The sequence below is a fragment of the Aquila chrysaetos genome, chromosome 8 (genome assembly GCF_900496995.4).
Source record: "Aquila chrysaetos chrysaetos chromosome 8, bAquChr1.4, whole genome shotgun sequence".
Taxonomy (NCBI): Eukaryota; Metazoa; Chordata; class Aves; order Accipitriformes; family Accipitridae; genus Aquila; species Aquila chrysaetos.
The window spans coordinates 31794594-31822289 of record NC_044011.1 but is presented as its reverse complement, the minus strand read 5'-3'; the positions used below and the strand labels follow the sequence as shown (position 1 = coordinate 31822289).

At 43.2% G+C, this 27696-nt stretch overlaps 1 protein-coding gene across 1 annotated transcript in view; it reads right to left on the bottom strand.

Annotated features, from left to right (window-relative positions):
- JAG1 (jagged canonical Notch ligand 1) overlaps positions 1–25162 on the bottom strand; it is a 36692-nt gene extending 11530 nt beyond the window's left edge. The window contains exons 1-9 of the mRNA XM_030023025.1: positions 25045–25162; positions 23797–24102; positions 12899–12950; positions 7128–7382; positions 6082–6142; positions 2150–2280; positions 1712–1831; positions 1138–1251; positions 505–618 (exon numbers count right to left, since the gene is read on the bottom strand). Coding sequence (XP_029878885.1) covers positions 505–618; positions 1138–1251; positions 1712–1831; positions 2150–2280; positions 6082–6142; positions 7128–7382; positions 12899–12950; positions 23797–24102; positions 25045–25122 — 1231 coding nt within the window. The 5' untranslated portion in view covers positions 25123–25162. The remainder of the gene's footprint in view (positions 1–504; positions 619–1137; positions 1252–1711; positions 1832–2149; positions 2281–6081; positions 6143–7127; positions 7383–12898; positions 12951–23796; positions 24103–25044) is intronic.
- Between the last annotated feature and the right edge of the window lie 2534 nt (positions 25163–27696).

The window sequence follows — 27696 nt, the reverse complement described above, 5'->3', positions numbered from 1 at the left end:
TGGGATTAGTGTGTTGTGTAAAGAATGCAGCCAGCTCATTCTTCATGAGGTCATCCACATTTTGGAACCCAGCTGTGAACTCTTTGGTCTGGAGGAGTTGACATGGCTGAAGAGATAGAGCAACTTTCTCACAGGCTAAAGGAAGAAATACATGTGGGGGCAGGACTGGAAGGCATACACATGCACCCTCCCCACTTCAGTTCACTTATGGTTTAAAGTATGTCTGTTTGGCTTAGTTAACCATTTCCTTCAACTGCTAGCATGCATCAGCATAACAACAACAGAAGAAAGCCACTGTATGCTTTGAGACTGTCCTAGACCCTAGTCCTGCAAACATTGACACTTAATATTCTCAAGGTGCCAAAATACATCCATAAGCTTTGGAACCATAAATGTGCGTAAAGCAAAGGGCACCACTGCCCTTACCTGCTGGACTATGATTCCTCGTGCATTTACCTGCCCCCACCCCAAGCAACACTGGGCAAAGAGAAAAGCAGTTCTCACCTAGCTGGCATGTTTTGCCAGTCCACTGAGGTGGGCAAATACACTTAAATCCATCAACTAGGTCTTGGCAAGTTCCTCCATGACCACAGGGATTTGGAGAACAATCATCAATATCTGTAATACAGAGTAAGGAGAGGCTTACCTCTGTTACTGAACAGGCAATGTCAGTAACTCACAAATTTGATAAATGGTTGCTGCTACTAGGATTTGCCCTGAGGAAAAGACAGACAACAGGACTTCTGCTTGGAATTTCTAGGTCTACTCTGATTTCAGCAAAAGCCCCCTTGAAAAATAATAGTAGTGTGAAAGGGAGTTCAAAGCACAGGGGAAGAAGTCTACACCTGTGGCCTTTTTGCAAGTGGAAGTCAGATTTTGATCCAGCAAGTCTCTCTAAACAGTATGTTAAACAACTTGCTAGAATGCTACAAAAATTCAGCGTTCTGCTTTTTTCAGGAAAACATTGGCCATTCTTTCCCCTGGAGAAGAGAGTGCACAGTGTTATAAATAGCTGCCAAGAACCAATGCTAAAGCTGGGAAAGGTTAAGTAGGCTGCCCTGTAAGTTTATCAGGGACTAGAAAGACTGATCTAAACCAGCAAACTAACATTTTTAATTCACTTTTGAAAGGACTTACTATCAGTGCAAGTTGGTCCAGCCCAGCCAGGTGCACACACACATTCAAATCCTGTAGACGTCTCTAAGCAGCTTCCTCCATTGTGACAAGGATCAGAGAGGCAGGCGTGCTCCGCTGCACCAGGACAGAAGTACATCACGGTAGGGACTATAGCAATATCACCAGAAGCCACCCCCTGGTCCCTCCACATGCTTCTACTCTGGACACACCATCATTACTCTTGATGTATTACTGCACTCCTGTAAGAACTGTGAATCAAAAGGCTACTAGCCAGCAGGAAGTCATCTTCTGGGCTAAACTCATCAACACCCTGACTTGCACCTGTTTGAGTCAGAGCCAGACAAGGGAACTTGTAGTGATGTCTCTGGTGAGCAGCAGGCTGATGTTCAGAGATACCAACTGTTCATGATGAAGCATGAACAAGCAAGTCTGGATCTTCGTGGTTAGCCCTGACATAATTAATATTAGAAATTGACTTTTCCCCAACCTCATAAAATATATCCAAAACCAGCCACTAAAAGCTGGCAAGAATTAACTGCCAAGTGGCAGCTCAGCAGCCGCATCAAACACTTACCAATTTCACAGTTCTGTCCTGAGTAGCCCTCAGGGCAGGAACATTGGTATTTATCAGGACCAGTGTTGCTGCAGGTACCTCCATTCAAACAGGGTGGGTGGGTTCCACAGTAGTTCAGATCTGCAAGAGGTGAGGAGCATTAAAGACATTGTTGAAAAAGAACAGAAGCATCACCACATGCATGCTTTGTTCCATTATTCTAGAGCCTTTACAGAATACATCTGCACACAGGAGTAGGACAGGACAGGGAAAAGTTGAGCACATATGCTAACAACACCAGAACAGCAGAGGACACAACGCTAAGTAGCTGAAGGACAAAAAACTCCCACCATGTTTCAGGAGGCTGGCTCACTCAGTCTCGTGTGCACTCTCTCCTTGCTAAATCTGCCAGTGTTAAAATTCAAGTGTTACACTTGGCTATCCGTAAGATTAGCATACCTTTGTCACAGAGCTGACCACCCCAGTTGGTTTCACAGAGGCATTGCCATGGTTCAATGCAAGTGCCATGGACACATCCTGGGTGTGGAATGCACTTATCACAGTACTGGCCTTGCCATCCATACTGACACCTTTGTTCAGAAAAGAAAAAAAGAAAAAAAAAAAATCAGAACAGGGAAACAAACCAAAAATCCCTTAGAATTGCTCTGTGTAGATGCGAGTGTAAAACTCCAAAGCTTGGAGAAAGACTGGGGAGGTGGGGCAGAAGGGCAGAACAAGGGGAGGGGAGAAGCTATTCAAGATTTGTTTGATGGTTTCTTGTAAACAAACATTTTAGTAGTTTTGCCAAGGTCTCTGTAGCTAGCCTCCTGACAAAAGAATAACTGTTCTGAGAGAACCAGCATGAGGCCATTGAGCACAATAATACTCTTTTGGAGCCTCATACAAATGTGGCAGAGAGGGTGGGTGTGCACTACAAATCAATCTCTGGACTTTGACAGGGTGCTTTATAAATTGAGGGGGGAGAAAAAGTCAGTGGAAACAATAGTTATCCAGAGATGCTCATGAATACAAGGTTCCAGGCATTTCAGCCATGCTGGGTTTGCAGGGAGACAAACAAAACCATAAACACCAACTCTGAGCCCTCGGCAAGGCAGTAGCAAAGCATTAGGAGTTCTCTGCTCTATCGGAAGTTAACCTTATTCTGAACTAGAAGACACACAGCAAGTATAGACTGGGCCACAGTAAGAGATGAAAGAAAACAGCACACATCAGGATTTTACATGTGTTCAAAGAAGATCAGTTGTCAGTGTATTTCAGAGTTTGATTTATGCTAACCTCTTCTCAGGGAATAACTAAAACATATCCAATTCTAAGAAACTTTAATTTCATGTCTGGAGAAGAATTTATTATTTAAAGTATTTACTGCCACTATCAATGAGCTACCTGAATTCTGTACTTAAAAGGATGATATTCTTTTAAAGTAAAGCCCCCTTAAGGGAAAGCTCATTTTGGCTTTCATTTAGTTCTCACTAGCAAGGCAGACCAAGGATTCTTCAAATTAAAGTGGATTTATAGAGAGAAACAAGGAAAACAAGTTGAAAATGAAAAGCAAGGGTTTGTTGAGTTACTGCATTTCATTAATAGGTCCTGAGAGTAATTGATCAGCAGCAATTACACACTAAGCTGTCACTAAATTATGAAAACAAACTTCATCTGTACTGAAGTCAGCTAAGCTTTCTATTTATAACCCCCCCCCCCCCATTCTTCTACTGGCAATTTCTTCTCATGGGAAAAAGCTGGAAGGATCTATCCATTGGGTAATCACACACAGCTAGTGGTAAGTGCAACTTCCTTTCTAAAAATCTCAGGTGACAAACTGCATCCTAATCAACTTTTTTTTTTAAACACACAAACTAATAAGAATTTCTCATTGACTTTAAATAGACTGCTGTTGAAATAGCTATTAAAAAAAAAAAAGCTAGTCCAACTTGTGTCTTTGTGTGCAAAGAACATGAAAGAAAACCAGATCAGGCAAAAGAACCTCCTTCACATAGCTCTTGGAAAATCCTTCTGCATAGGAAATATAATAAGAATGCACAAAGATCAAAATTTAGGAACATACCCTTTTAATTTGTATTGCATTCAAAGCAACTTGCCTGTGAGTTTGCACACAAGCAAAACTAAGGGACATCACCTGCAAAAATAGGTATCCAAATCAAGAATTTTAACCCTTTCTGCCAAATCAAAGGGGTGGAGTTTTTTGTTTTCTTTAAAGCACATGTAAAGAGAAACAAGTAATTAAAAAAAACAACATGCAGAAAAAAGCCATGAGCTTTAGAGCCAAAGACACGACTTTCTTCAAACATCAGCTTCAAAGTGTAACAAACAAAATTGAATAAGGCTATAAGCATTTAAAAAAAAAGTAGATATCAATTCCAGAAAAAGATTCACAGTAATAATTCTTGTTTAATAATATGTATGCAGCAGTTTCTCATGAGAAATTTAAAGTTAACTTTCCTTGTATAGTGATTCATGAGTAAATATGGTTTTGTTGGCTGGCCTGCTTTAAAGAAAGTGACTCGTACCAAAAGGGAAAAGGATATTTTAAGAATGTTTGCAAGTTGTCTATTGTACCAGAACCCAGAGCAGTTTCTGCTGGTATGTTATTTTTAAAACTCTGTTGCATTTGTAACATACAGGCTATATGACTCATCAAAACTTAAAAGAAAATAAAATCTTGTTTCTGTGTTCACTTTAAAGATATTGGTCTAACTTGGCAAGCAGAAGTTATCTGAAAGCACCAGAAGGACAGCATTGTTTCAAGACTATGCAAATCAAGTGTGGGAAAGTTGCACCTTAAGTAAATAAGAGCACTAGTGCATGTCTGGGCAGTGAGTGGGAGGTAAGAGACTTAGAAAGAGAAAGGAAAGAAAAAAATCTGGAAACAAAGCCTGTTGTTCTGACTAGGAGACAGCAACCCCTACAAAGCATGTTTATTCTGATGACAGAAGCACAAATCACTGGTAGCCTTGACTGATAGACTCCTCTTGCCATCTGGCCCCCCAAAACTTCCTACTACTTACCAGGTTTTTTAGTTTTTTTAATTAAAAAAAGGTTTAGATTTGGTATTCTGGGGGTTAACCAGCTTGTATCAGTGCTGCTAAACATTAAAATCACTGAACAACCTACAGCAGTCCATCCTGCGGCTTGACTTTCGTTTTGCTGTGTCTCTTGTAGAAGATGAAAAGTTACTTCCTACCTTACTTTCAGAACATTCCTTGTTGATTTTTTTTTGTTTTTGAAGCACAGATTACAGAGCAGAGAGAAAGAATGAACTCCTGTGACTATTTAGGCTGACCTCTTATATTATATAGTCAGACACCCCAGATTTCGTTCTTGTTTCAACTACAGCTTATCTAGAAAGAAAAGCAGTCCACTTCATGCAAAAGTTTCCAGCAACAGAGAATCCACCAATATGTTTGTTAGGCAGAAAAACTACTTCCTGTTCCTTCAGACTTCTGAGTTTTATTCATGAATACCCAAGCTTCACTTTTAACCCTTCCTACACAGGATCAATATCAACATTTTGTAACCTCAGAAGACCTCAGTTCCCTATCACATGTAAACAGATATGATAAAGGGTTACATGAAGCAACTTACAACCAGTTTGTTGATAAAGAATGTCCACATTTAATATCCTTTAACCCTCTATTAGTGAGGGAGAAAACCTCCCTGTGCTGTAAATATATGCCGTATATTTTGAGGCATTCCAAATATTTAATTGTTGGGTTATGGATAAACTCTGCTTTTCATTGTCTCCTTGCCAGGACAGAACGGACTTCAAAGTACAGGAGCAGAATTCTGCATTCATCAGAGCCTACTGACAAGATTTCATCCCAGCTATTAACCTCTCAGCACTCGGAGCCCAGCTCACAATGGTAAAGGAACCGAGAGATTTAACTAATCCCATTCTAAAGAATGCTTGACTTTTGCCTACTGATGGAAGAAACCAGGGGGTGGGAGGAAGGGGGAAGCAGTGAAAGGGAGAAGAAGAGAGAAAAGCCACCCTGCACTTCAAGCTTGTAGTTGAAAAAGCCTATTAATCAGGCTGTTGGAAAAAAACATACCCACAAAACATTTGCACTATTTATGCAGAAACAATTAGTTAGTGCTCATTAGGCAGCATTCACATGATTTATCCCATACCCCCCTCCCCCCAGCACCACCATTTCACAAACCAAAAGCTTCTTAAAATTATCAGTGCATTAAAAGCCTGCTCCCCCTTATTCTGGGCAAGTCAGCATGAATAATGTGCCTTGGTCAAAAACATGACTCCAAAAACACCCTCCCTCCCCAATCCTATTGTGTTTAGCATCACTTGTTTAATTTGGTGGGGTGGGGGGAAACAAGGAGGGAGAGGGAGCATTTACCTGCACTCTCCTGGAACTGTGCAAGAACCATGCTTGGGGCTACATCCCTGACGACAAATAGCTGTTAAAACAAAAAAGGAGAGTATCAGCATGCTGCCTGCTTCCTGCATCTTCACACTCGTGGGAATGTTTTAATCTCTAACCAGCATTGTAATCCTACTAAATCCAAGGTTTTAACAAGTCTCTCATATCAAGTCTACTGGAAGGAAAACCAAGGTAGTGGCTCCCTGTAATAGGAAATCTATCAGCTAGCTTTGCAAAGGAATCATACCTAATGCTGTTCAAAGAGTTGTTTTTACACAAGAGAAGCCACCTCGCCTCAGAGAGCTCAGGTCACTTAGAGTATAAAGGTTTCCCTTCTCTGTCTTTTGCAGGTGAACTGGCCTACTCTCCCTGGCTTTACATCTCATTCAAAGCAACTTTTAACTACTCTGGATTTACTTGTGAGCCATCTCTCTGAACAGACAGGATATTAAGATGAGCATCAATTCAAACTGCAGGTAAACTCAGTCAGCAAGACATCCTGATAGTCTGTTCCTACTCAGAGTCCTGCCTTCTCCTTCTGAAATTACCTAGGAAGTTGTCATTCCCTAATCAACATGTTAAACATCATCTCAGGTAGAACAAACAGCCTGCGACTTCTCAAACACCAAAGCTTTACACTTGCCAGGTCAGCTCTAAAACAAGTCTCTCCTTCCTGCTTGTCTTGAAGTTCTGCACCAAAGGGGAAATCCTTTTTGAAGTCAGCAGCAGAACTCCCACTGAAGTCAATGGGCTGGGTTTTCTTCCCAAGGGCAAAGATGTGGATAATCAGAAAAAGAACACATCTGCTAAGTGCCCAGCACTTAGACCTCTCCAAGATTTTAAAACAAGGCAGAAACTAGTCTCCTGCCCCTAGTTCTCTGTGTAAAGAGTTAGTTGCTGTCCCATCAGTCCTTAGCCCTGTTGCCTACACAAACTGACCACTGAATTGCAACCTGGATACAATGCACTCAAATCCTATCCAAGCCCGCTGATCATTTGGGGGTCAAGCATTTGTCACAAACCTTTGTTGCATTCTGGTCCCATCCAGCCTTCCAAGCAGGTTTTGTTGCCATTCTGGTCACAGGTATGGTGAGTGAAGAAGTCATCTCTTGGTCGACAAAACTTGTTGCAGCCAAAGCCATAGTAATGTTCTGCACAAGTCACACGGATTTGATACTCAAAGTGGGCAACTCCTGCATTATGTTTCAAAGTCTGCCACTGACGGCTTGGATTAATCATGCCAGAGTGGGATGCCTTCTCAATAATGCGATCAGGATCTAGAAATCAGAAGAGATGTCAGAGTTAACACTTCGTTTAGGTATCATTACCTCCCACATCACAGCGCGCTAGCTTTCCAGGCAAGACTCTGAGGCAGCCACTTGGTTTTACTAATTTTCTGGTTTAGAGAGCAAGACAAGGCTGCCCTGGAGCTACAAACCATTAACTGAAACACACATGCAGCATTATCAAACTGAACAAAGCTTGAAATCAAAAGGGACTGTTAAGTTACTCCCAATCACTTATCCATTTTGCAGTGTAAGGACATCCAATAAGAATCATACAGTTCATGATTAAAGAAAATTCAGCTGCTTTTACTTCTAGCTCCAATACATTGGGACATAATGTGGTTTTCCCTGCTTCTCCATTAATGGTACTAATTTTGTTTTTAACTGGAATATTTACAAAAACATGATACTACAATAGCCTAATAAAGCAATGTCTACAAACTGAACATAAGCACCACAAAAGGTTTGCAGCCTTCTGGGACTCTGGTGTAAACACCAAATTGAAAACTAGCAACGCTGGCATTCAGACGACATCAGTGATCTCATCAGGTTTTGGCTGAGAAATACCGTGGAAGTTCTCTCTTCAGATGTTAGCTAACACTAAAAATTCAAGACTACCAGAGTTCCAAGCAGAGAACTCAAATTACTGCATACGTGCTATAGTTCTCCCTTCTCTCTATAGAACATTAGTACAAAGTCTAAACTTTTAAGACTTTTAGTTCTAGCAAAAGTCTTCTGGCTTTGAGAGCCCTACAACTGTCTAAATTATGGCTTGAAATAATAATATTTCACATTAGCTCAGAACATTGTATATATCTGTGGTATTTCACTTTGTAGTCCAGGTCTTGTGACTTAAATGATCTGACACTGCCTTACAACCTGCTGCTAGCAAGCACTTGACTGCCGAGTGAAAGTTTATCATAAAACAGCCAAAATATCTTTGCAGACATAGAACAAAACCAAAAATAAGTACCAGGCTACACTGTTCTGGATATGGGAGCATAATCTAGCAACAGAAGAATTTTAGGTAGAAGGGCAGTTTGCCAATGATGCGTTAGAAAGCAGCACGTGAAGTACTGGCACATTCAAGTGTTAAGAATTAAAACGTACTTATGTTCAGCTTGTTCTTCCAACAATTACAAAAGAAAGTTTGGGGATTTTACATAAGGTAGAATTGAAGACTAATGAAGTAGCTACATCAAGCTTAAGATGACACATGGGCAGTTTTTCATCTCAAATACTTTTAAAGGTATTGCTAAGGACCTTTGATCTGTAGCTTTCAAAAAGAACTTTCAAACAGGCTTCTCAAGCTTCAGATACCCATTATCAATTCACCACTAGATCCTGCCTGCTTGTCTACAGTTATGAATAAAGTTAAGACAAAGCACTTGCTGCACAACCACAGAAAAGTGTCAATACACACACATTGTAAGCATTTACCCATTTTTGGGGGTATTCTTGACTTGAGACTACAGCATTCATTAAACGTTTACAGTGTGAAATTAAGGGCAACAACTTCTTATTAACCTTCTGGTATTTCTGGTTCTATAATACTTTCCATTTAAATCAGTTTTTATTATTCATTGGCACTAAGACCCCAAACCCACATCTATGTCTAAGACTTTCAAATGCATGCAGGCCTTTATTAATTTAAATCCCATTCACAGGTAATGTAGATGCCTAAGGACTTTTCCATACTGGTATATCCAGAGCAATATCATGCCCTGTACTGTGCAGGTGTAAGGCTCTTAGATCTCATCAACAAGATTACTGACTAATTCTAAGAGGTACTTAAGCAGATGCATATCTATTTGCCTTGAATGGGGCTAGTCAAGCGATTATAGCTCCACTCATGCATGCTGGAGATGGCTTTCTGCACTTGCCAAGATTACACCCGGATCTACAGCACAGTTGGAAAGCAAATGCATTTCCCCAAATACCGAGTCTGTGCATAAAGACATCCTGTTTCTTGCAAGTAAAACAACTCTATCCTTTTCTCCTGTAAGTGGCAGAAGAAAAGGGAAATGACACTCAATTTAGTTTTGCAAACCACCCACTATCACCACCACCAACTTCCCCTGCCCCAAACTCTTGCTTTTCCAGTCTTTTCCCATTCCCCATTGGGCACATACCACTGACAGCTATTTCAGTCCTTGGCACCAGAAAAACAGTTGCCTTGGAAAAGAGATCCTTCCTCTTGCCTCTGCTCTATCATTCTTCCCCTATCTTCCAGCTCATTAGGAAGCATGTCCTTGCTGTATGTCTACGACATCGCACTCCAGCCACTGGCTCTTTTGAGCCCTTAACCACAGGCTGAACTCAAATGGAAACATCCTTATTAGTCCACTGGACTTTATTTTTTTTTAAGGGCCCAGATGAAAACCAGCTGTGATTTCACTTTGGATCATGGCTAAAATGCCTTTCATTTGATACACGTTATAAAGCTACCACCATACATTTAAATTCAAGTAAGGTCTCACAGACTTAAGATCCCTTTCCATTAGCCATCACCCACAGTTTTCACAATGAAGTATTAGCATGTTCTTTCTTGTACAAAAATTTCTCCACCCTTCCCTCTTCCCACCTGTCAGTATGCACTTACACAAGTGTGCTGACCCAGACTTCAGGAAGGCATTGCAACAATTCTTCCATTCTTAGCCCGCACAAACAATGTTTTAAGTTTCATAGTAAGCAATCCCAAAGCAGCAGACTGGTTAAGTAAATAAAAAGAAGCAGTCAGCTAGGCTTGAGAGAAAGCGGTCTTCCTAATTCCCCTGACATCATCTGACTCGAATCCCATGCTTTGATAGAAAGGTTAGAGGAAACATTAACCAATTAGCAATTGATGAAGTGGAAGAGAGAGGTTTTCTGTACATCTTTAGCTTCCACTCTGCACTTGGCTGTCAGAGAGTTTGTTACTTTCATTCACTTTTTGTGGCTACACTTCAAAGCTATTAATCTTTTTATTCAGCGGGCAACTGTATCAAAGGTTTTAGGCACAGAGAAACTAGCTATTGTGACTACCCACCTTTGCTTCTCAGTGCGCTCCAGTTTCTGGAAATTTTAACTATGCAGCATCAGGAAGCAAACAACAACAAAAAAAGCCCAGACTCCTCTAAGCAGTTTGGGTGGCCAAGGACACCACAGTTATTTTTGAAAGTCTTTGTTTCAGACAACTTCCAGCTATGGTTTGGTTTACCTTATGCCCGACTGGAATTCGCATGCAACTGATACCAGTAATTTACAATAGCTCTTTGACATAGTTTGAGATGCAATGTCAACCCCATTAGCTTTATATATGAAGCGACAGTAGCAAGATGGCATCTAGACAAGAACCAGAGTAAGAAAACCATTAAAGTTGAATCTTGGCTCCAACAAAGCATGAGTCTCATCAACTTCAACAGGGCCAGAATTTAACTGCAAGCCACTCTTGGAAGTGAGAAGAGAGAGAGTATGTGGTAAAGGGAAGGTAGGAGGAGTGGAATGTAGAGGGGGGAAGGAAGCATCCACTCTAGGATCTCCCAACAACTGCATTCATCAGAGGATGCTAGAGCTATTGAAAAGTTACACAAAGCCTACTAAACCCACTTTTCCTTTTTTTTTTTTTTTTTTTTTTTGAGAGCTCTCACAGAATCCTTACAATTCAGTAGTAATTAGGGTAAAAGAAAATCCTGGACATCAAAAAAAAAAATACTCATCACATTATATGATGACAATTATTTAGTTCTGATGATTTCCTTAACTAGTTCTTCAAGACTTATTCTTCAGCTATGGGAAAGCTGACTAAGTAAAGCGATGCAGTACAAAGGAAAAGCTTTGTACAGTACAGTGACTGAAGTGACCTACAGATGGATATGTGACAGCAAAGCTAGAGCAGGAATGCAAATCAGGAACATATGTAAGAACATGTCTGCACTTGGTCAAATGCACTGCTGAGAAATGAGGCAATTTTGTCTGAAGACAATTGTACTTCCAGAACATGAAAGCAAAGAAAAGGTTCATTGTGTAGCTTTGGAAATGCAGTTGTTTCATGAAAAAAGATGAGCTCTAATAATAGTAAAAGTGGCAGAGACCCAGTCTGAAAAAACTCTCAGATTCTACTGTAAACAAGACCTTCATTTTGAATTCAGACATCTTCCATTTTTAATACAACTCTGCTGCTGCACCAATCTATTTTTTACTCCTCCATAAAACACTCCATAATCAAGAGCCAAGAAGTCTCCCAGCCACCACTCCATGACTGTGCTGGGGTAGGGCCTGAAATCACAGGTACTGCAACAGTGTTGAAACATGGCTTGTTGTAAACCAAACCGTGGCTATCACTAACAGGCAACAGGAATCATCTGCAATGGACAACTTCTTTTCTGGAACTAAGAACTAATAGGACATCCCATGTATATTAAAAAAAAGAACTAAAGAGCAGATCTGTGCAGAAAGGTTCCCAGATTCAAAGGCCATTCCCAAGCAGTGTACTCTTCACCATTTTAAACATAAAACCACAGCGCTGTGCGCATTTCTACAAGGCCCTTCTTTCGTGAAGCATGAAGTCCATTCCATTACTGTGCGGCTGTCACCTGGCATTCCAAAGTAGACTACAAGCAGCTGTTGCAAGATTTGTGTAAGATGGGTCACAGTGCTGCTGCTTCCTTGTTGAAGGAAAAGGCTTGTTGTGTCAACAAAAAGTTTATGAGTTCAGATTCATACTTTCTCCTGCAGCTTTTACCACACACTATTAAAGCCTTAGATTGAAAATAGAGCTAATTTTGCCCACCTACTTCAGTAACAGTAGGCAATAAGTAGAACAGCTCATATGCCAAGAGACTCTATACAGCTTCCTCTAGCCAACAGGAAAAGCTTAGCAGAAAGTTTCTGAAATCAACCAAAGACACTCCAGGCAAAAGATTCCCACCCTTGATTTCCAGCCAGCTCTACCAGATGTGTCTGGTAAATATTTTTTAACCCCTGAATATAAATCCCTAGACATCCAGCTCCCAAGGAAGAGCTGGTAGTCACTCCTGTTTCTCATCTACAGTCATTAGATAGATATCTATACCAAGTCTTATGGAGATTTTTTTTTAAAAAAATTTTTTTCTTTTTTCAAGCGGCATATTCAGTTTTGAGAAGTACTATAGAGAGTTCCCAAGTCAACAAGACTTAGGCTTCTGAATATCAGTCCTAATTAAAAAAAAATAAAATCCAAACAAAAAAAACCTGAAAAAACTCCTTGGCTTTTATTCTCCCTAAGGAGAAAGAGGGAATTAATAACATCTATTTTTAGGCATCACACCATTGGTGCCTTGGTAAGTGAGCTACTCACCCTCTACAGGCAATGTGAGGGAGACAGGCTGCTGCAGAGCCTGGAGTAGTTACTCCAAATTGTCTGGGGGAGAGTTTCTCCCTCTCCTCATGCTCTACTTCACAGAAAGTTCGTTAGACTACCAAAAACTTTTAAATGGACAGGAAATCAAGGTGTCCAAAGTAAACAAACCAGCGGAATGAATACTTACTAGTAGAGTTATCATTGTAATCCCATGCCTCAACAAGCAATGTGTAGGATCTCTGCAAAAAAGAAATAAGAGTTAGTTTCAAAGCCACACATGACTAAGAAAAAAAAAAAACAAAACCAAACCAACCCCCCAATCTTAATTAAAAAGAAAAATTCTGATCTCTGCCCTAAAACGGAGTACTTGAAAACGTAAATAGGTAATAGATTATACTTGAGACAAACATGATCTTCTTGAAACCCCATAAGCTACCTTATCCAGTCTGACTTAGAAGACCTTTCACCTTGGATAGCTCATCTTTGTCATCATTAATGCATCTTATGTACTTAACCAAGGAAGTACAGCCTTTGACACTATGCTGTAGCCACAATAAAGCATGGGTGGAAGAATTGCATATGGAAGACAGAAAACACTGGGCTAGCTTAGCAGCATCAAAAAACCCCAAGAAAACCAAACCAAACCCCCACCCTCTACAACTGCTTCAAAAGAATTTTAGTTACAGAAGAGTAGTCTTGATGTCCCTTCCCCCAACCATCCTGAAAGCAAGAAGTGTTGCTAAGATTACTGTGCTCTGCCTTGACAGTGCAATCTCTAGGGACTTTGCTTTTCAGCACCCCCTTTGAAAGCTTTGTCTGCATGAGGGCCATTGCAGCTCCCACAAGTATCAGGTAACTGAAGGAAGAACTGATGGACATGGGAAGGGGGTGGGGTGAGAGAGAAGCACTGTAAAACAAAGGCTAAGATCAGACTATTTGGAAGAGCAGGGAAAGGGAAGATGCACTATCCACCCCGTGTCACATTTACAGATGCACTGATCTGCCAATGAGCTTTTTAGCACTCCAGTAATAATAATCATAAGCATAAACTAACTGAAGTGACTCCATGGGTTGGAAAGATGCCAGCTATTACATCTAAGCCACCTTTATCTTCAATTCTAACTTGAGAACAAGAGCCATTAAAACATCTTTCCCTCCCCCAGCTCTACTCTGAGATATTATTATCCAGGCTGTATCTTTCAAAATTGCCATTCAGCCAGCCATATCCGAACTTAGAGAACGATTCAAAACCAAAACACCACCCCCCCATGCCACAAAAAAGCTGAGGAAAAATAAGAAAAAAAAAATATGACTTGAAAAATAAAAAGTATAATAATAACAACAACTATAAATGAGGTAATAAATATAACATCATTCTGGTGAACAGACCAATAACAGAACAAATAAAAACTCTCCATGAAGGGTTTTCATGCTTTGCCATAGAAGCGGTGTATCATAAGGTTTATTTCTTAATTGTATCTGCGCTCAGTCACAGTCTGCTCATTTGTGGTCTGCAGCGTTTAACACCTTTTCTGTAACAGAAACCAAAATACAGTTCTGAGAGTAAGCTGCTACAAGGTGCAAGAGTAAGGCAGACCTCAAATTCCTTAGGAGGAGAGATTAAAAAAAAAAAAAAAGAAGAAAAAAAAAAAAGAGTTGAAGCAGACTGCTTTCTCACGACTGGACACAGCATGCAGCCTCTGAATGAAAACCTAGTTTGTGATGGACACCAGCCTGCAATATAGCCTAAGTATGTTTCATATTCAAAGCAGACTAAGATTCCATTTCATTCACTGATAACTGTGGGAAAATGCTTCCAAGAGTAAGCAAAGCTGGGCAAGCCAAGACATGGGCCCAAACTTCTATGCAGAGGCTCCACTGGCCCAAACCATTTTTGGTTAACATTTCGTGAAAGTTACATCTTATTTGTTACTATTCTAGACCAAGTCTGTCAACACAAAAGACACTCTGAAAATAAAATAAACCACAACATGATCATTTAACACTATTTAAAGCAGATTTAAGAAGTCCTTACACAAGTCAGAGGTAAAACAAACAAACAAACAAAACCAGAATAGAACTCCTGAGCCATATTACAGATACAGATTGCATTATCTTGGGTGCTTCCTCACTGGTTTAATTACCAACATTGAGAAGCACAAGCACAACATGTTACTGCAAGCTTGAAAAAAATATTGTGATATAGAGAATGAATTATGACAACTAGCACTACTTCCAATAAAGTTAAGGATGTTTTCCTTTCAGCCTTGCATAATTGTTTTGGAAGATTATTTTGTCTAAACTCATAGCAACAGTTCCCAGTTGGTTCTCAGGACTGTTTACCAACACACCTAGCCCTTAAGGAAAGGAAAGGCTGAATCCTAGCTTTAAGTGCTACTGTTGCTAGATACTTGTGTGACCACTTTCCAACACCACACAGGAGTTTGTTTAAAGAGAGGAGACGCTTCTGCTTAACTGGATGGAAACAAAATGCAGGGGGAAATAGACCTACCCTAGCAATTCCCTTGTTTCTATGTGCCTCCTCTTACCTCATCTGAATATTTTAAACGAAGAATCCCTGTCCTGAAAAGGGATGACACAAAGAATGGCAGCTTAATCTCCTGGCTCTGTCCCTCTCAGCACGAGGCAGAGAGGACAAGACTTTGTATTCAAGATGGGACACTTCTGAACAAAAGGCACACAGACACCCACAGTCCCACACAACAGTAGCACACCCCCCTCAACAATCCAACTATTGCATACCTCTAGCCAATTCCCCCCCCGACCCCCCCAAAAACCCCCAATTTTGTGCAAAGACTGCACTGTTGAGATTTTTTAAAAGTGCATATCATCCCCACTCTATAGATCAACAATTCAGATATCTCAGGAATGACTACTTACAGCATGGAGGTTTAAGTTTTCCCATGCCCATAGATGACCTCTGCCCATCTTTGAATAAATATATATATATCCGGACACAAGAATTCCACATCATGCACCTTACTCCGTCAAAGAAATGACCTAGGCAACAAGGCAGCAGTGAACTTTCTGGAGTCACACCCAATTAGCCACTGTAAACCTGAGCTTGACCAGAAGGCAGGGATTCTGGCTCGAGAGGAAAGGCAGCTTGAAAGAAATAGCAAGCCGGCACACTTGCAGAACATCCACAGTCTGATCAGCCCAGAGGACTGAAAGGCAGCATGGTCAAATTTAAGCAAAACTCCTATGAGTTAAGCTATGAGAGGATGGCAATGGTTAAGTTCACACTCCAGAAAACAAAGAAAGCACCAATGTACAAGAGCTATTCTCCTCAATGACAAGACACCACAATTTAGTCTTGATCCATTGATAATACAACTCAAGAAAGACTATTAAGACCCTGAAATCCATCTTAAACCGTCCCTTTTAAGGGTCTGAAAGGGCAATGAAACTTCTTTTCTGGTTATTTAAATGAAATACTAGCAGCTCCAGGTAAGCAGAAGGTGTTTAAAGCTCTCGTCTTGATTACCTTCTCCCCTCCCTTCAGCCAGACATCCACACAAAAGAGGTGGTTTTGTACTTTGGCTTCTAAAGGCATTCTGCAAGTCAGTGGGACAGAGCAAGATTAAAACATCAGCCTCATTAGTGAAAGGACTGCCTCCTTTTTGAAAGGGGTTGCAACTAGTCAAACTTCTTTCCCTCCTATCCTTGTGGTTAAACCACGCAAGAGCTTTGCTGAGCATGTGAAACCATGACTAGACAAATGCAGTGGGAAGTTTGCATTCTGAGTGCTGCGCCTGCTCCTCCTCTGCCAAACAAGGAGAGCAGGTTAAGCCCAGCAATGTTCTCCTCATGCTCTGCCAGCCATGCACAGCTGTGAAGACCAGTTTGAGAACGCTGCCCGCACCCTGCCTGCATCCTAGGGAAGACAGCAAGGAGACTGGCAAGCTGTCACAGCAGGCCACAGCAAATTGCCAAGAGCACCTGCAATCCCTCCTCCCTTCAGCTAGAAGGAGGTGAGATAGGGAAGAGGGAAACTGAGGCATATTTCAAAGTGCCCAAGGGCCAGGGAGGAGGGCGTCTCTGAGCAGAGTTAAGGCTAGTCACAAAACCACTTCCTCTGAATGTCAGCAAGACTCTCACTTGGGTACCCCTGTTGCCATGTGACAAGTCACAATGACGCTATATAGATGAGCCACAACGTCATCCCATGGACAGCCAGTCAACTCTGACAACAGACAGCCTAACCCTCTTAACCCTTTGTTGAATGCAACATCATCAGGAAGCTCTTCTTTGGGCCAGCCTACATAAGGATAAGGCAACACCCTATAAAGCTGTTACTCTCTCAACCCTGCATATATAAACAAAGGCTAAGCTGTAACAATCTCACACCTCAGAGTCCATGGCCAAGAGCTAGGCTGAACCTCAAGCAGGTAGTCCAGCCAAGAGCCCCATCAGAATATGCCCACACAAAACCAAAGCACACTGTTCCTTTCGTCTTCATTTTGAGTAGTTCCTTCATTGCTGTTAGTGCCACTAAACACTTCATTGCCACATAAAGGAGACACGAAAACAAATTTAACTATATTAGCAGCTTCCAGGAGAGACTTTCCCCCCCATTCTGCCTTGGCACAAGCCAAGCCAGTAACCGAAGTCAAGACCTTCTCTGCGATACAACTGCCACCCTCCTGCCAAATGATGGACACAAAAGTACCGCTATCCAAACTATGCATACGCTTAAGCATCCAGTAAACCAGGCTGATCTCTGATCTGGCAAGCCTGCTGGAATAATGAGTATCCTGTGAATACATAATGTGCTGAAGTTGCCATTGTGTGAAGTAAGTCCATGGTTTGTCTGGGAGCCGAGCAATGCTGAGTCTACTGCTGCTTCCTGTTGCTTGTCCTGTATTAGCATTATTTTTGGATAGGCCCCATTATGTTCTATAATCCTCACTGCAGTCAGTATGGCCACACTATTGTTCTTGGTTAATATTAGCAGTCAATACCTCTGTCTGGGTGGCCGGACTACAATGTATTCCGATCATAAAACTAGCATGCATTAACCGAACAATGTACTGGGATAGAGAGAGGGGGGAGACTTGGGGTCCTCACTCTTCCCCTCCTTTAAAAAAAAAAAAAAAAAAAATGTATAGCATCTTTTTTTTTTTTTTTTACTTTCTTTTTAAACTAATGATTTTAAGTGATCTCAGCTACCAGGGCGCTTCATACAACAACAGCATTTTAATCAGCACCTTATCTAGTTACAGAGTTATTTTCTCACGGAGCCCTGCTTGTCAAAGACTAGCAGGTAGGCCAAAATGTCAATGGTTGCTTTCAACCTTCCCCAACAAGTAGATTACCTGCTCTTATCAGTCCCCCTACCTGTTTAAAGCATCCCACTGATAATTAAATGCACCAGTTACAAAAGGGTGGCAAGGTTAATAGAGAGAATACCTAGTAGCCAGCCAAGCAAAACAGTCAGGTTCACATAGAGCAAGCCTGAACAAGAAGTCTTTCTACTTATTTACCTAAGTGTATAAGAACTGGGTTGAGCTGGTAAGGGACTCTGCATGTTTGACTATTTACAAACCGCTTTAACCACTTCTATCCACATTTTACAGTTTCTTCTGAATACTACAAGAATAACAAGTGTAACTTATGCTGCACAACAGTGACCACAGAACTACGAGCTCCACAGACTAACAAGAAATGAACACAACAGCTTCTAGTTTTGACATCTTTTCCCATGTTACGGCATATATGGGTTACCAGCTAAAATTATTAGAACTGTGTCAACATTTAAAACTTCTATCCATCAGCAGAAATGCAAAGTCAAGTTTAGTTTGAATTTTCAAAACCAATCCTGTTGTTAGTATTATCTACACAGAAATACTTTTAAGAACTGTAGCATAAGGTTTTTGCACATACTGCAGGGTATCAGGCTTCAGAACTGAGGTGGGAATAAGTGCCATGTAAGAGTGCAAGCCTCTTGTATGGCACATCATCTCACTTAATTAGCTAAGGCCCAATTCTACTAGCTTCAGAACTAGTTTACTTCTATTCCAACCTTCAGTCCGCAATGAACTCGTAAGTTTCCTTGACTTAACTAGTATTTTAAGCATAAAGCATCAATTTTATGCAATTCATTTTCAGACATGCAGACTTCCAGCTGCATAAACAAGCTGACAGTGCTGGATGCATGTAGTCTGAGAAAGTTTAGGAATAAGCTTCAATGTTAGGCCCAGTCCAGCTGCCACTGAAGTTAAACTAGAGCAGGCCTTTATTATAACAAGAACAAAAATTCTAGGAGCAGGCAGGATGAGGATTTATTTTTAGACATATTATGGTAATATAGTCAAATAGATTTACCAGGAAGATGAAGTTCCGAACTGAATGGAACATAAGTAACTCTTAAGAACATGTAAGAAGTCCAAAACCTGCAAATGGATGCATCGCTTCTCTGCAGTCCTGGGAAAAAACAGCCTTGTGGATGCTAATTATGCTTCAGATATCACTTAATACTCGCAGCTCTGTTTTAGATAGTAATCCTAAGCAATACATTGCACTTTCAGTGCTGAAGATTTATTTTTGAATTATTAGTCAACAATAAATGACACAGTGTAGATTTGATTAATATGTATTTTGTTATTATAAAAATTTCTTCTAATCTACTCATGCTCCAAGATGACTTATCAGGCATTCTTTAAGAAAGCTTGAACAATATCTAGCATTTGCTTCCACAAGTTTTCAAGAAGTTAACTGGAGGGAGGGAAAATCAAAATCAAAAAACAAGCTTTAATTTTATGACTGCGACCTACTGTTTTTAAAAAAAAAAAAAAAAACGACACAACAAAACAACAGTTGAATGAAGTGGTATTTTTCTCTCAGATTCAAAAGGCTGTTACTTTAACATGTCTTGTGTCAAGACCGGGGGAAAAAGTTCACAAAGCTTAAAACACACTAAAGCTCTTTCATTATCTCTTTCTAGCCAGAAAAAACAAAACCATACCCAGAAAAACGTATTTTACATCTTCAGGAACCAGTAGCAGTAAGATTTGTCATTAAAAAGGGGAAAGGCCGACTATTTTATTTTTTTTAGTAAGATTGAAATAAGATGTTTAAAACTTTTTAAATTGTATTTTAAGCTAAAGTCATTTAGATGCTGGAGGGTTTTTCCCACCTCAGTAGTTTCCTGGTGTGTTGGTACAATCGGCCCCAATAATTACAAAGATCATAATTTCAGGATAAATGAGCCGTTTGAAATTAGAGCTATGCATACCAAAGGAATTGCCAAATTTGACCTCCTCCTTACTCAGTCTCGCCAAACCCCCAAAAGATCTTTTACACAAAAGCAAAGTTTAGTGCTAAGCTTTGCTTAGTTAATTCAAGCACAGCTCCCTTAAGGTGTAGCACACATCACACTTTGGATTCTTTAAGAAAGGCAAGAGATTTGATTTACGTCAGAGAATAGCATGTGTCTACCATGAAACAAAACTTGTTAAGACAGACTTTGACCAGTGGAACATGGAAATTCTTTTGTTCCATACTTTTCTATATGGCTTCATAAGCCAAGTTTGCCTGTCAAGAAAGTCACTGAAGTCTCAAAATGAATGCAAGAAGCAAGCCTACATGTATTTTTTTTTTTTTTTTTTTTTAAAATCATCATCACTATTGTTTCAATTTACTGAAGAATTGCTAGCTACTGCAGGGGCAGCTTTCTGATGCACTCCAGTTCTTTATGCTGGTCTGCTGCCCTGTTTCCTAGCAACTTACTCAAACCTCCCATCACTTAAATTAATTTATGGCCCACCATCTCCACACCCATTACTCACAGGGGTACATATCAAAACTGACAAGAGCAAACCGTGTAAGTTATTCATAAGACTCCAACATTTCAAATCTACATTACAACTACAAGCCAAATCTAACAATACATTTAAAGCATGCCATTCTCTTTTCTTTCTCTCCTGCATGATGAATAAAGGCCTCTAATGCAATATAACTATTTTTCACAAGCAGCATAAGGGTGCAGCTTGACATGGGAAGAGATTTTTTTATAATTTTTTTTTTTTTTAAAGTACTCAAGGCAACAAGACTTCTTAATGTTACCAACTCAAGCTGGAACATCCAAGAAAAGCCTCCCTCAGACAGTAGAACACAAACAATACATATTCAGAGATGAGCATGAATTTTCAAGTGCAATATGATTAATGTTTTGGTCTAGCTCCTATTACCTTTACTATAATTTTCAGTTGGATGTATTCAAAGACAACTTTCATGATTAGCCACATTGGTAAATGCAATGCTAGTCACAAGCTTTTAGTAAAGCCAACAGTATTCACCCAACTGAAGAAGTTTTTTTAAGTTCTGAAATTTCAGCATCAGATTTGACTAATTAAGTTTACTACTTTATCTGTAGAGCTTTCAAAATGCCTAAAATGATTTGTGTACACAATTTTAGTACAAATAAGAGCTTTGCCACATTAAATATTCTTTTGTTCAAATGCCATTTGAAAGTCACAATGGCTAGCATAAAAGCTGTGTCCTATGGAAGTTAAAGCTGGGAGGCAGGCTTGATAATTGCAAACAGACTATCATCACAATCTCAAAAAGTGCATTTCTGCATGGGAATACGCAAGAGTTTATTCCAAAAATTCCAGTCTTAGGAACCAGAGTGTCTGAAGTTGTCGAGTTTTACACATTTCAAAGGCTGCACTGGAGTTTTGCTGCTGCTGCTGCTCTAGGATTCCAGTGCTCAGTTAGATTCAGCAGGACAATAGAAGCATTTCTTTTACTAAGATGCAGGCAAGCTTAAGAAACTTGTCCCAGGGTCCCCACCCCCAAAAACCCACCCTCTACACACAGATTTCCCTTCCCAACCCTATGAAGAAAGGGGTTGTTAGAAGGAACACATTCAGTTTTCACATCATTTTTGCATACATACATGTATCTTCAGATTCAAGGCACTGGAATTACTGTGAGGAGGGTAGGGGGCTAGTTAAAAAAAAAAAAAAAAAACACCACAAAAGTCCTTGATGAACCTGACTTTTCTGAAAAAAGTCAAAATCTGCAACACAAGCGCTGCAGCCATTGGCAGAGCTTCAAATACCTCAGATTTTTACAAAGCCCTTTATCCCTTTGATGGCATATTTGATAACAGTTTTATCTCATGTCATATTAGAAAAAAAGAGAAAGAAAAGAGAAAGAAAGGAAGGACTTGTACTTCTAACAGAGAATACTTTTGTTAACTCTGCTATTGTACTTTGTAATACCATCTCCTTAAAAATGCAGACTAGATTTCACCCTTGTGCCTCTCCAGCCCTCAATACTCCAGAAGTCACAACTGACAGAGGAGGCAGGTAGGAGGCAGCACAGGACATTTCAAGAACACATGGCTGCCTGCAGCACTTGGCCGTAGGACTACAAAGTGGGTGTCTACACTACAACTGGAGAAGGAACGCTTTTGGGGCGGGCTTTCTCCCCCAAAAGTCCAGGCTCCCCCAGCAACCAGTCCTTATCTAACTAGGAAGGGCCAAGCTTTGGAAGGAGCGGAAAGTCTACGCATGCTTCCACCTCGCCAGCTGTGATAGTGACAGAGGATAGGAAACAAGATTCACCCCTCCCCTGCGTGCACATAAGAGCCCTCCTCCCCTCGCAAAAATGACCTTAGGCATCTAGGTTAGGATGACTGGATTTTCAAAACTGCTGAGCATCAACATATCCCAAGGCAGTCAGTGGGAAATTGTCTGCTCAGCACCTTTGGAGAAGGGGAGGGGGGAAAAACAGTTTTGTTTCCTAGGTGATCTCTAAATATAAGTTTTAGGAGCATAAATTTGGGATTTTTCAGCTTTTACACCATAGCATCCCAGAGAGCCACCTCAAAAAGACAAACTGATGTGTGTGCATAAGAGGCCCCCAGACCAGTCATCCTCAGTTTTTGCTTGCCTGCATGCAGTACTGCTGGGCACAAAACAATGCACCTCCTGCCATCCAAGGCCACAGCAGTCTTCTATGTCCAAAAACCCTACAGCCCTGGAGCCTGCATCTGTGGGTCTGTCCTGGGTGATGGCCATTTTGTAAAGATGGTCCTCAGTTTCTGTGCAGCAAGTACAGGACTCCACTGCAGAGCTGACCATATTCAAAGCTTCAACCCTCTTGAGCACAAGAAACAAGCAGCACTGTAGTCTACGCGAGTGTTTCTTTACATGACCAACAGCAAAGCAGGCTTCAGCTAATGAAGGGGTCACCCATCCTCCATCTCACCGCTCTACAAGGCTGAACGGTATTTGTTAGAGTGGACAACGCCGGGAAAGTGCCTGGCAAAGAGCCCTACCTCCTTGAGCCATCAAGTTTTGCACAGAACTAGAGGGAAGACAGAATCTATGGACTGCAGAGGCAAGTAGCCAGAAAAAGGTGTGCTGTGGGGAGGAGTAGGTGAAATGGACCATAAGCTAAGGCTAGGCTTTTCTCAGTCTTTAGCTTCTAGAGGCTGCAAGTACCTCAAATATAGCAAGCTTCCCAGGGAAGCTGGCAACTAGTTCAACAAGAGCAGTAACAGCAGCTCCCATCAACACCAAGCAGTGCAGTGAGATTTCCCCTTGGGAGAAGCAGGAAGCCTTCCCAAACACGCTCCAGGGAAGGCGGCCAGCTATGACACACACTTTTCACACGGGATCCCTCTACAGCCCCTAACCCACTGCTCTTTTGGCTTAAGTCCAAGACTTCACTGGTTAGGGGAAAAAAAAAAAAAAAAAAAAAGAAAAAAATGAACTTCTGACCTTCTAAGTCTCAAGAGACTTATTCATGCTGTAAAGTGCAGAGATACTGGGTTTGCTTCCCTGACCCATTTAGATCCCCCTCACTGCACATCTGACTTTCAAATTTAACAGGCTGTGCATTGTGAGCCCCAGGGAACAAAAACAAAAACACCACCACATTTTACTCATTTCTGTGCCGCGGATTCCTGACGCTCTTGCCAAGACGCCTGCTCCCTCCCCAATCCTGGTCCCTCTCCCCCTGCGCAAGAAGTTAGAGCTCAGCTTACTATGGCCATCTCAAACAGCACCGTCCAACAGACACAGAGCCAGAGCAGGCCATGCAACTCACCGGCCAGGCAAAGCTGAAAGGGATAACAATCCGGTTCTTTTCATTATTCCGGTTGTACTTTAAATTGAAGGTATTTCCTCCAATGACGGGAGTGGATTTGGATCCAAAGCTGCAAGGACCACCAGCAGTGACCCGTGATTGATACTCCTTCAGGCAAACTTTAAAATAGGTATCACACTCGTCTCTGGTGCATTTTTTATCTCCTGGGTTTCGGGTGCCATCACAGCAATTTCCATTTTGCAGTTCACCATTCACATTTTGCATGGATAAGATCTCCAACTCGAACTGTCCCGATGCTAAAGTCACCTGTTAATCCCAAGAAAGAACCAGAGGAGAAAACAAAACAAACAAAAAAAACCCCAAAAAACAAGAAACAGACAGTTACCTCACTTTTTTCCCCAAACACAATCTACAACAACTCTGCAGACAGGAGAAAGTATTAAGTGCGCTTTCAAGAAGCCCATGCAAAATATTTAAAAAAAAAAAAACAAACCCAACCACTCCAAGCTTTTCCCTATCAGACCTCCACGAGAAAGGCTCATAAATCATCCCAACCAAATAATGCCATTAATGATAAAAAAGAACCTTAAGTGCCAACTCCAAAAACCACCGTGTGTGTGAGGGAAGCTTCTAAATCTTTAGAAAATAAAACTAAACCAAACCAGGAGTGCATACGTGAGGGCAAACCCAACAAAACGATGTAGCTAGAGCACCCTGGAAATGCAACCCCTCTGCCTTATCCGAGGTGCAGCTGAGACGGGGAAACAGCCTCCCCGCTCAAGGCTGCCCAGCTGGGATTCAGACCTTGCTCATTAGTCACCCCAAGAGTACTGCAATTAGCCCTGGTTAAAAAAAACAAAACAAAACAAACAAAAAAAGTAATTTCGAAAAAAAGCGGTTTGCTGTAATTGCATTTTTTATTCCCAGGGAATTAAGTCTTGCTGCAAGGAGGACTTCTGCGTTTGCTATCTCCGCAGAAAAGTTAGCAGCGGCAGTTAACTCCACTCTCGCTGGAGGAGCTTGGCAACAGCGCCTTGTGCACCACTGAAGGTTTGGGTTTTTTAAAAGCCATCTACAGCAATGACTGCGGGAGCCGCGTTTCGCGGAAAAGCGGCAAAATTACCGCAACCCGCTCTGCGCGGCGGCCTCGAGAGCCCAACTCAGGCTCACTGAAGTTTCCCCTCTCCCTCCCTCCCCTCCCGCTGAGGGGCTGCAGCCCTGGAGGACGCGCGGTGCCCAGGTACGTACCTTTGCCCGCAGCCCCAGCAGGGCCAGGAGGAGGACGAGGGAGCACGCCGCCGCGGCTGCCCGCCGGGGCGCACGCATGCCGCCGCCGCCGCGCTGCCTGCCCGCCCGCCTGCAGGCCGCCGCCGCCGCCGCTCGCTCCGGGACGGGGAGGGCCAGGAGGGGAGGAGGAGGAGGCGCCGCCGCTGCTGCCCGCCGCCGCCGCCGCCCCGCTCTAATATACCGCGCCGGCCGCGGCGCGCACCCGCGCCGAACAACGCCGCTTTTCAAGCGCTTTCAATAGCGCCCCGATCTTCAATGCAAAGCAGCCCAGCCTCCTTTTATTCTCCTTATTCTCTCGCCTCCCTCTTTTCTTTTCTCTCTCTCTCTCTCTTTTTTTTTTTATTATTGCGATTATTATCCCGATCCTTTTATTTCTTTCAGGTCGCCGGCCACCGCGCGCTGGAGGCGCGGCGAGCCCCCCGCCCCCCCGAGACACACACACACGCACGCACACACACACACACACGCGCGCACACACACACACGCACGCACATGCAGCACACACACCGCCCGGGAGCCGGCCGCCCGTCTGGGAGCCCCGCCGCCGCTCGGCTTCATCTAGCCCACGGCGGCAGGCGGGGAGGCCGCCCGCCCGCGCATGCGTCCATCCATATGCATGAGGGGGGCAGGAGGAGGGAAGGAGGGAAGGAAGGAAGGAAGGAAGGAGGAGGGAGGGAGGGGAATGGCAGGAGTAGGGGAAGGCAGGTACCGGCAGGAGAGGAGGAGGCGGAGAAGAGGGTGCAGAGAGGAGAGCAAGCCGGCCGCGGGCGGCGGCTGCTCCTCCCGGGGGAGGTGGCGAGCCCCGGCCCCGAGCCGCAGCCCGCCGCGCCGCCCCGCCCCACCTCCCTCGGGAAGCCGTGCTCCGCAGGTGCCTCCCGGGCTACCTGGAGCGGGAGCCCGCCGCGGCCTCGCTGAGGCGGCTCAGGAGCGGCGGGCGGGCGCGTTCCCTCCGCGGTGCCCGCGGCTGAGGCAGCGCCGCGCGGAGGAGAGGGCTTTTCCCGCCCGCCCCTCGCTGAGGGGACGTGCGGGTCCTCCCTGCCCGGGAGCGGAGCGGGAGCCGTAGCCCCTTCCTCCTGGCCCCCTCGGGGCTGGCTGAAGGAAAAATGAAGCCTTTGGGGTCGCTTTTGAAGCGAAAACTTCCCTTGCCCTCGGCCGGCGGCAGCCGCCCGCGTTACCTGAGGCAGCGCAGCTCTTACGGGGGGGGGGGGGGGGGGGGGCGCGCGCGCGGCGGGCGCGCGCGGCGCGACCGTTGAGGGACCGTTGAGGGGGCGGCGGGGCCGCTGAGGTGACGGCGCTCCCCGGCAGCGGGTTTTCGCTCCCCGAGGGGAAAGGAGGGACGGACGGCCCGGTCGCTGAGGTAGTGGCTGCTGGCCTGGCCAGCGGCTTTCCTGAGGGAAGCGGAGGTGGCAGTCGTCCTCGTCGGACTCGTTGTCCCCTCCTTAACACGAGGCCGCACCGCCAAGCATCTCCCGTGGTTCAGGAGGGAAAGAGCTGGAAGCGGGGCGCATCCCTCAGCTACAGCTCTGGGCTGATTAGTCCGGGGAAGACAGCGTTGGCTGAGTGCAGAGGCTCCCTCAGGCTCGCCTGCTCCCGGTGCTGGAGACTCACGTCCCAGCTGCCCAGCTTCCAAGCGAGTGCTGGGGTTTGTCAGCCACATCCTTTCAGGAGCAGGGTCCTATGGCACATAGCCAGGTGGTTACCTGTGGGACTCCTTGCCACAGGACACTAAGAAGCCCAACAGTTTGCACAGTAGCAAAAAGTGTTCAGACTAGCTCCCAGAGGAAGAGCCACGCATCAAAGGGCATTGAAGAAAAAAACCCCTCTAAAACCCCACCCCTAATTTTGTCTCTGGTTTGGGAAGTCCCTGAGCCACTGAACTAGAATTTGTGTGAGTGTGCTCGGAACTGTCACTGCATCACTGTCCCTTTCTTCCTGAGGTGCTGGAGACAGGAACCTGGCCTACATGACTTTTGGTCTGACCCAGAAAAGCCATTCTTATGTCCCCATCTCCTATTCCACCCTGATCTAACACAGTAGATATGTGAATGTCTATTTTATACACCAGAGTCAGTGGTATAGAGGAAAACAAGATTTCTGACCCAATTATATATCCTTTGTTTTCATTTCCTATGGCAAAAGCAAAATGCATGCCTGTTCTTGGCTGTAGCGAGGTCTGTCCTGTTACGGAGCGTCTAAGGCTGTGAAGCTGGTGGTACTTGTGCCCCTAACCCTAGAACCATGCTCATACTTTCATCAGACTCCTGCAGATCACTTCCCATTTGTGAGTTCAAAACTTAGATTACATATCAGCAATTTTGGCACGCCTGTGAAGTGCGCGGTTGCCGAATACTCCTTCCAGCCTCCTTCAGCCCAGAAGTTCTAATAGTATCAGTTGTTCCTTACTTGGAGTCATTAACTTTTCTTAGGCTGGTAAGCCTTCATTGTGTTTTATCCACAAAGTGGCTGCAGTTTGGTGATACAAGAACCAATGCCTCTCTTCTTTTTTTCAGTGGGTGTTGGTTAGCTTCCACAGCCTGTTTAAATGTTACTCATTCACAAGTGCCACATATGTGATCCTCTGGGCCTTTAAATACCCTGCCGCTTGCTGGTATG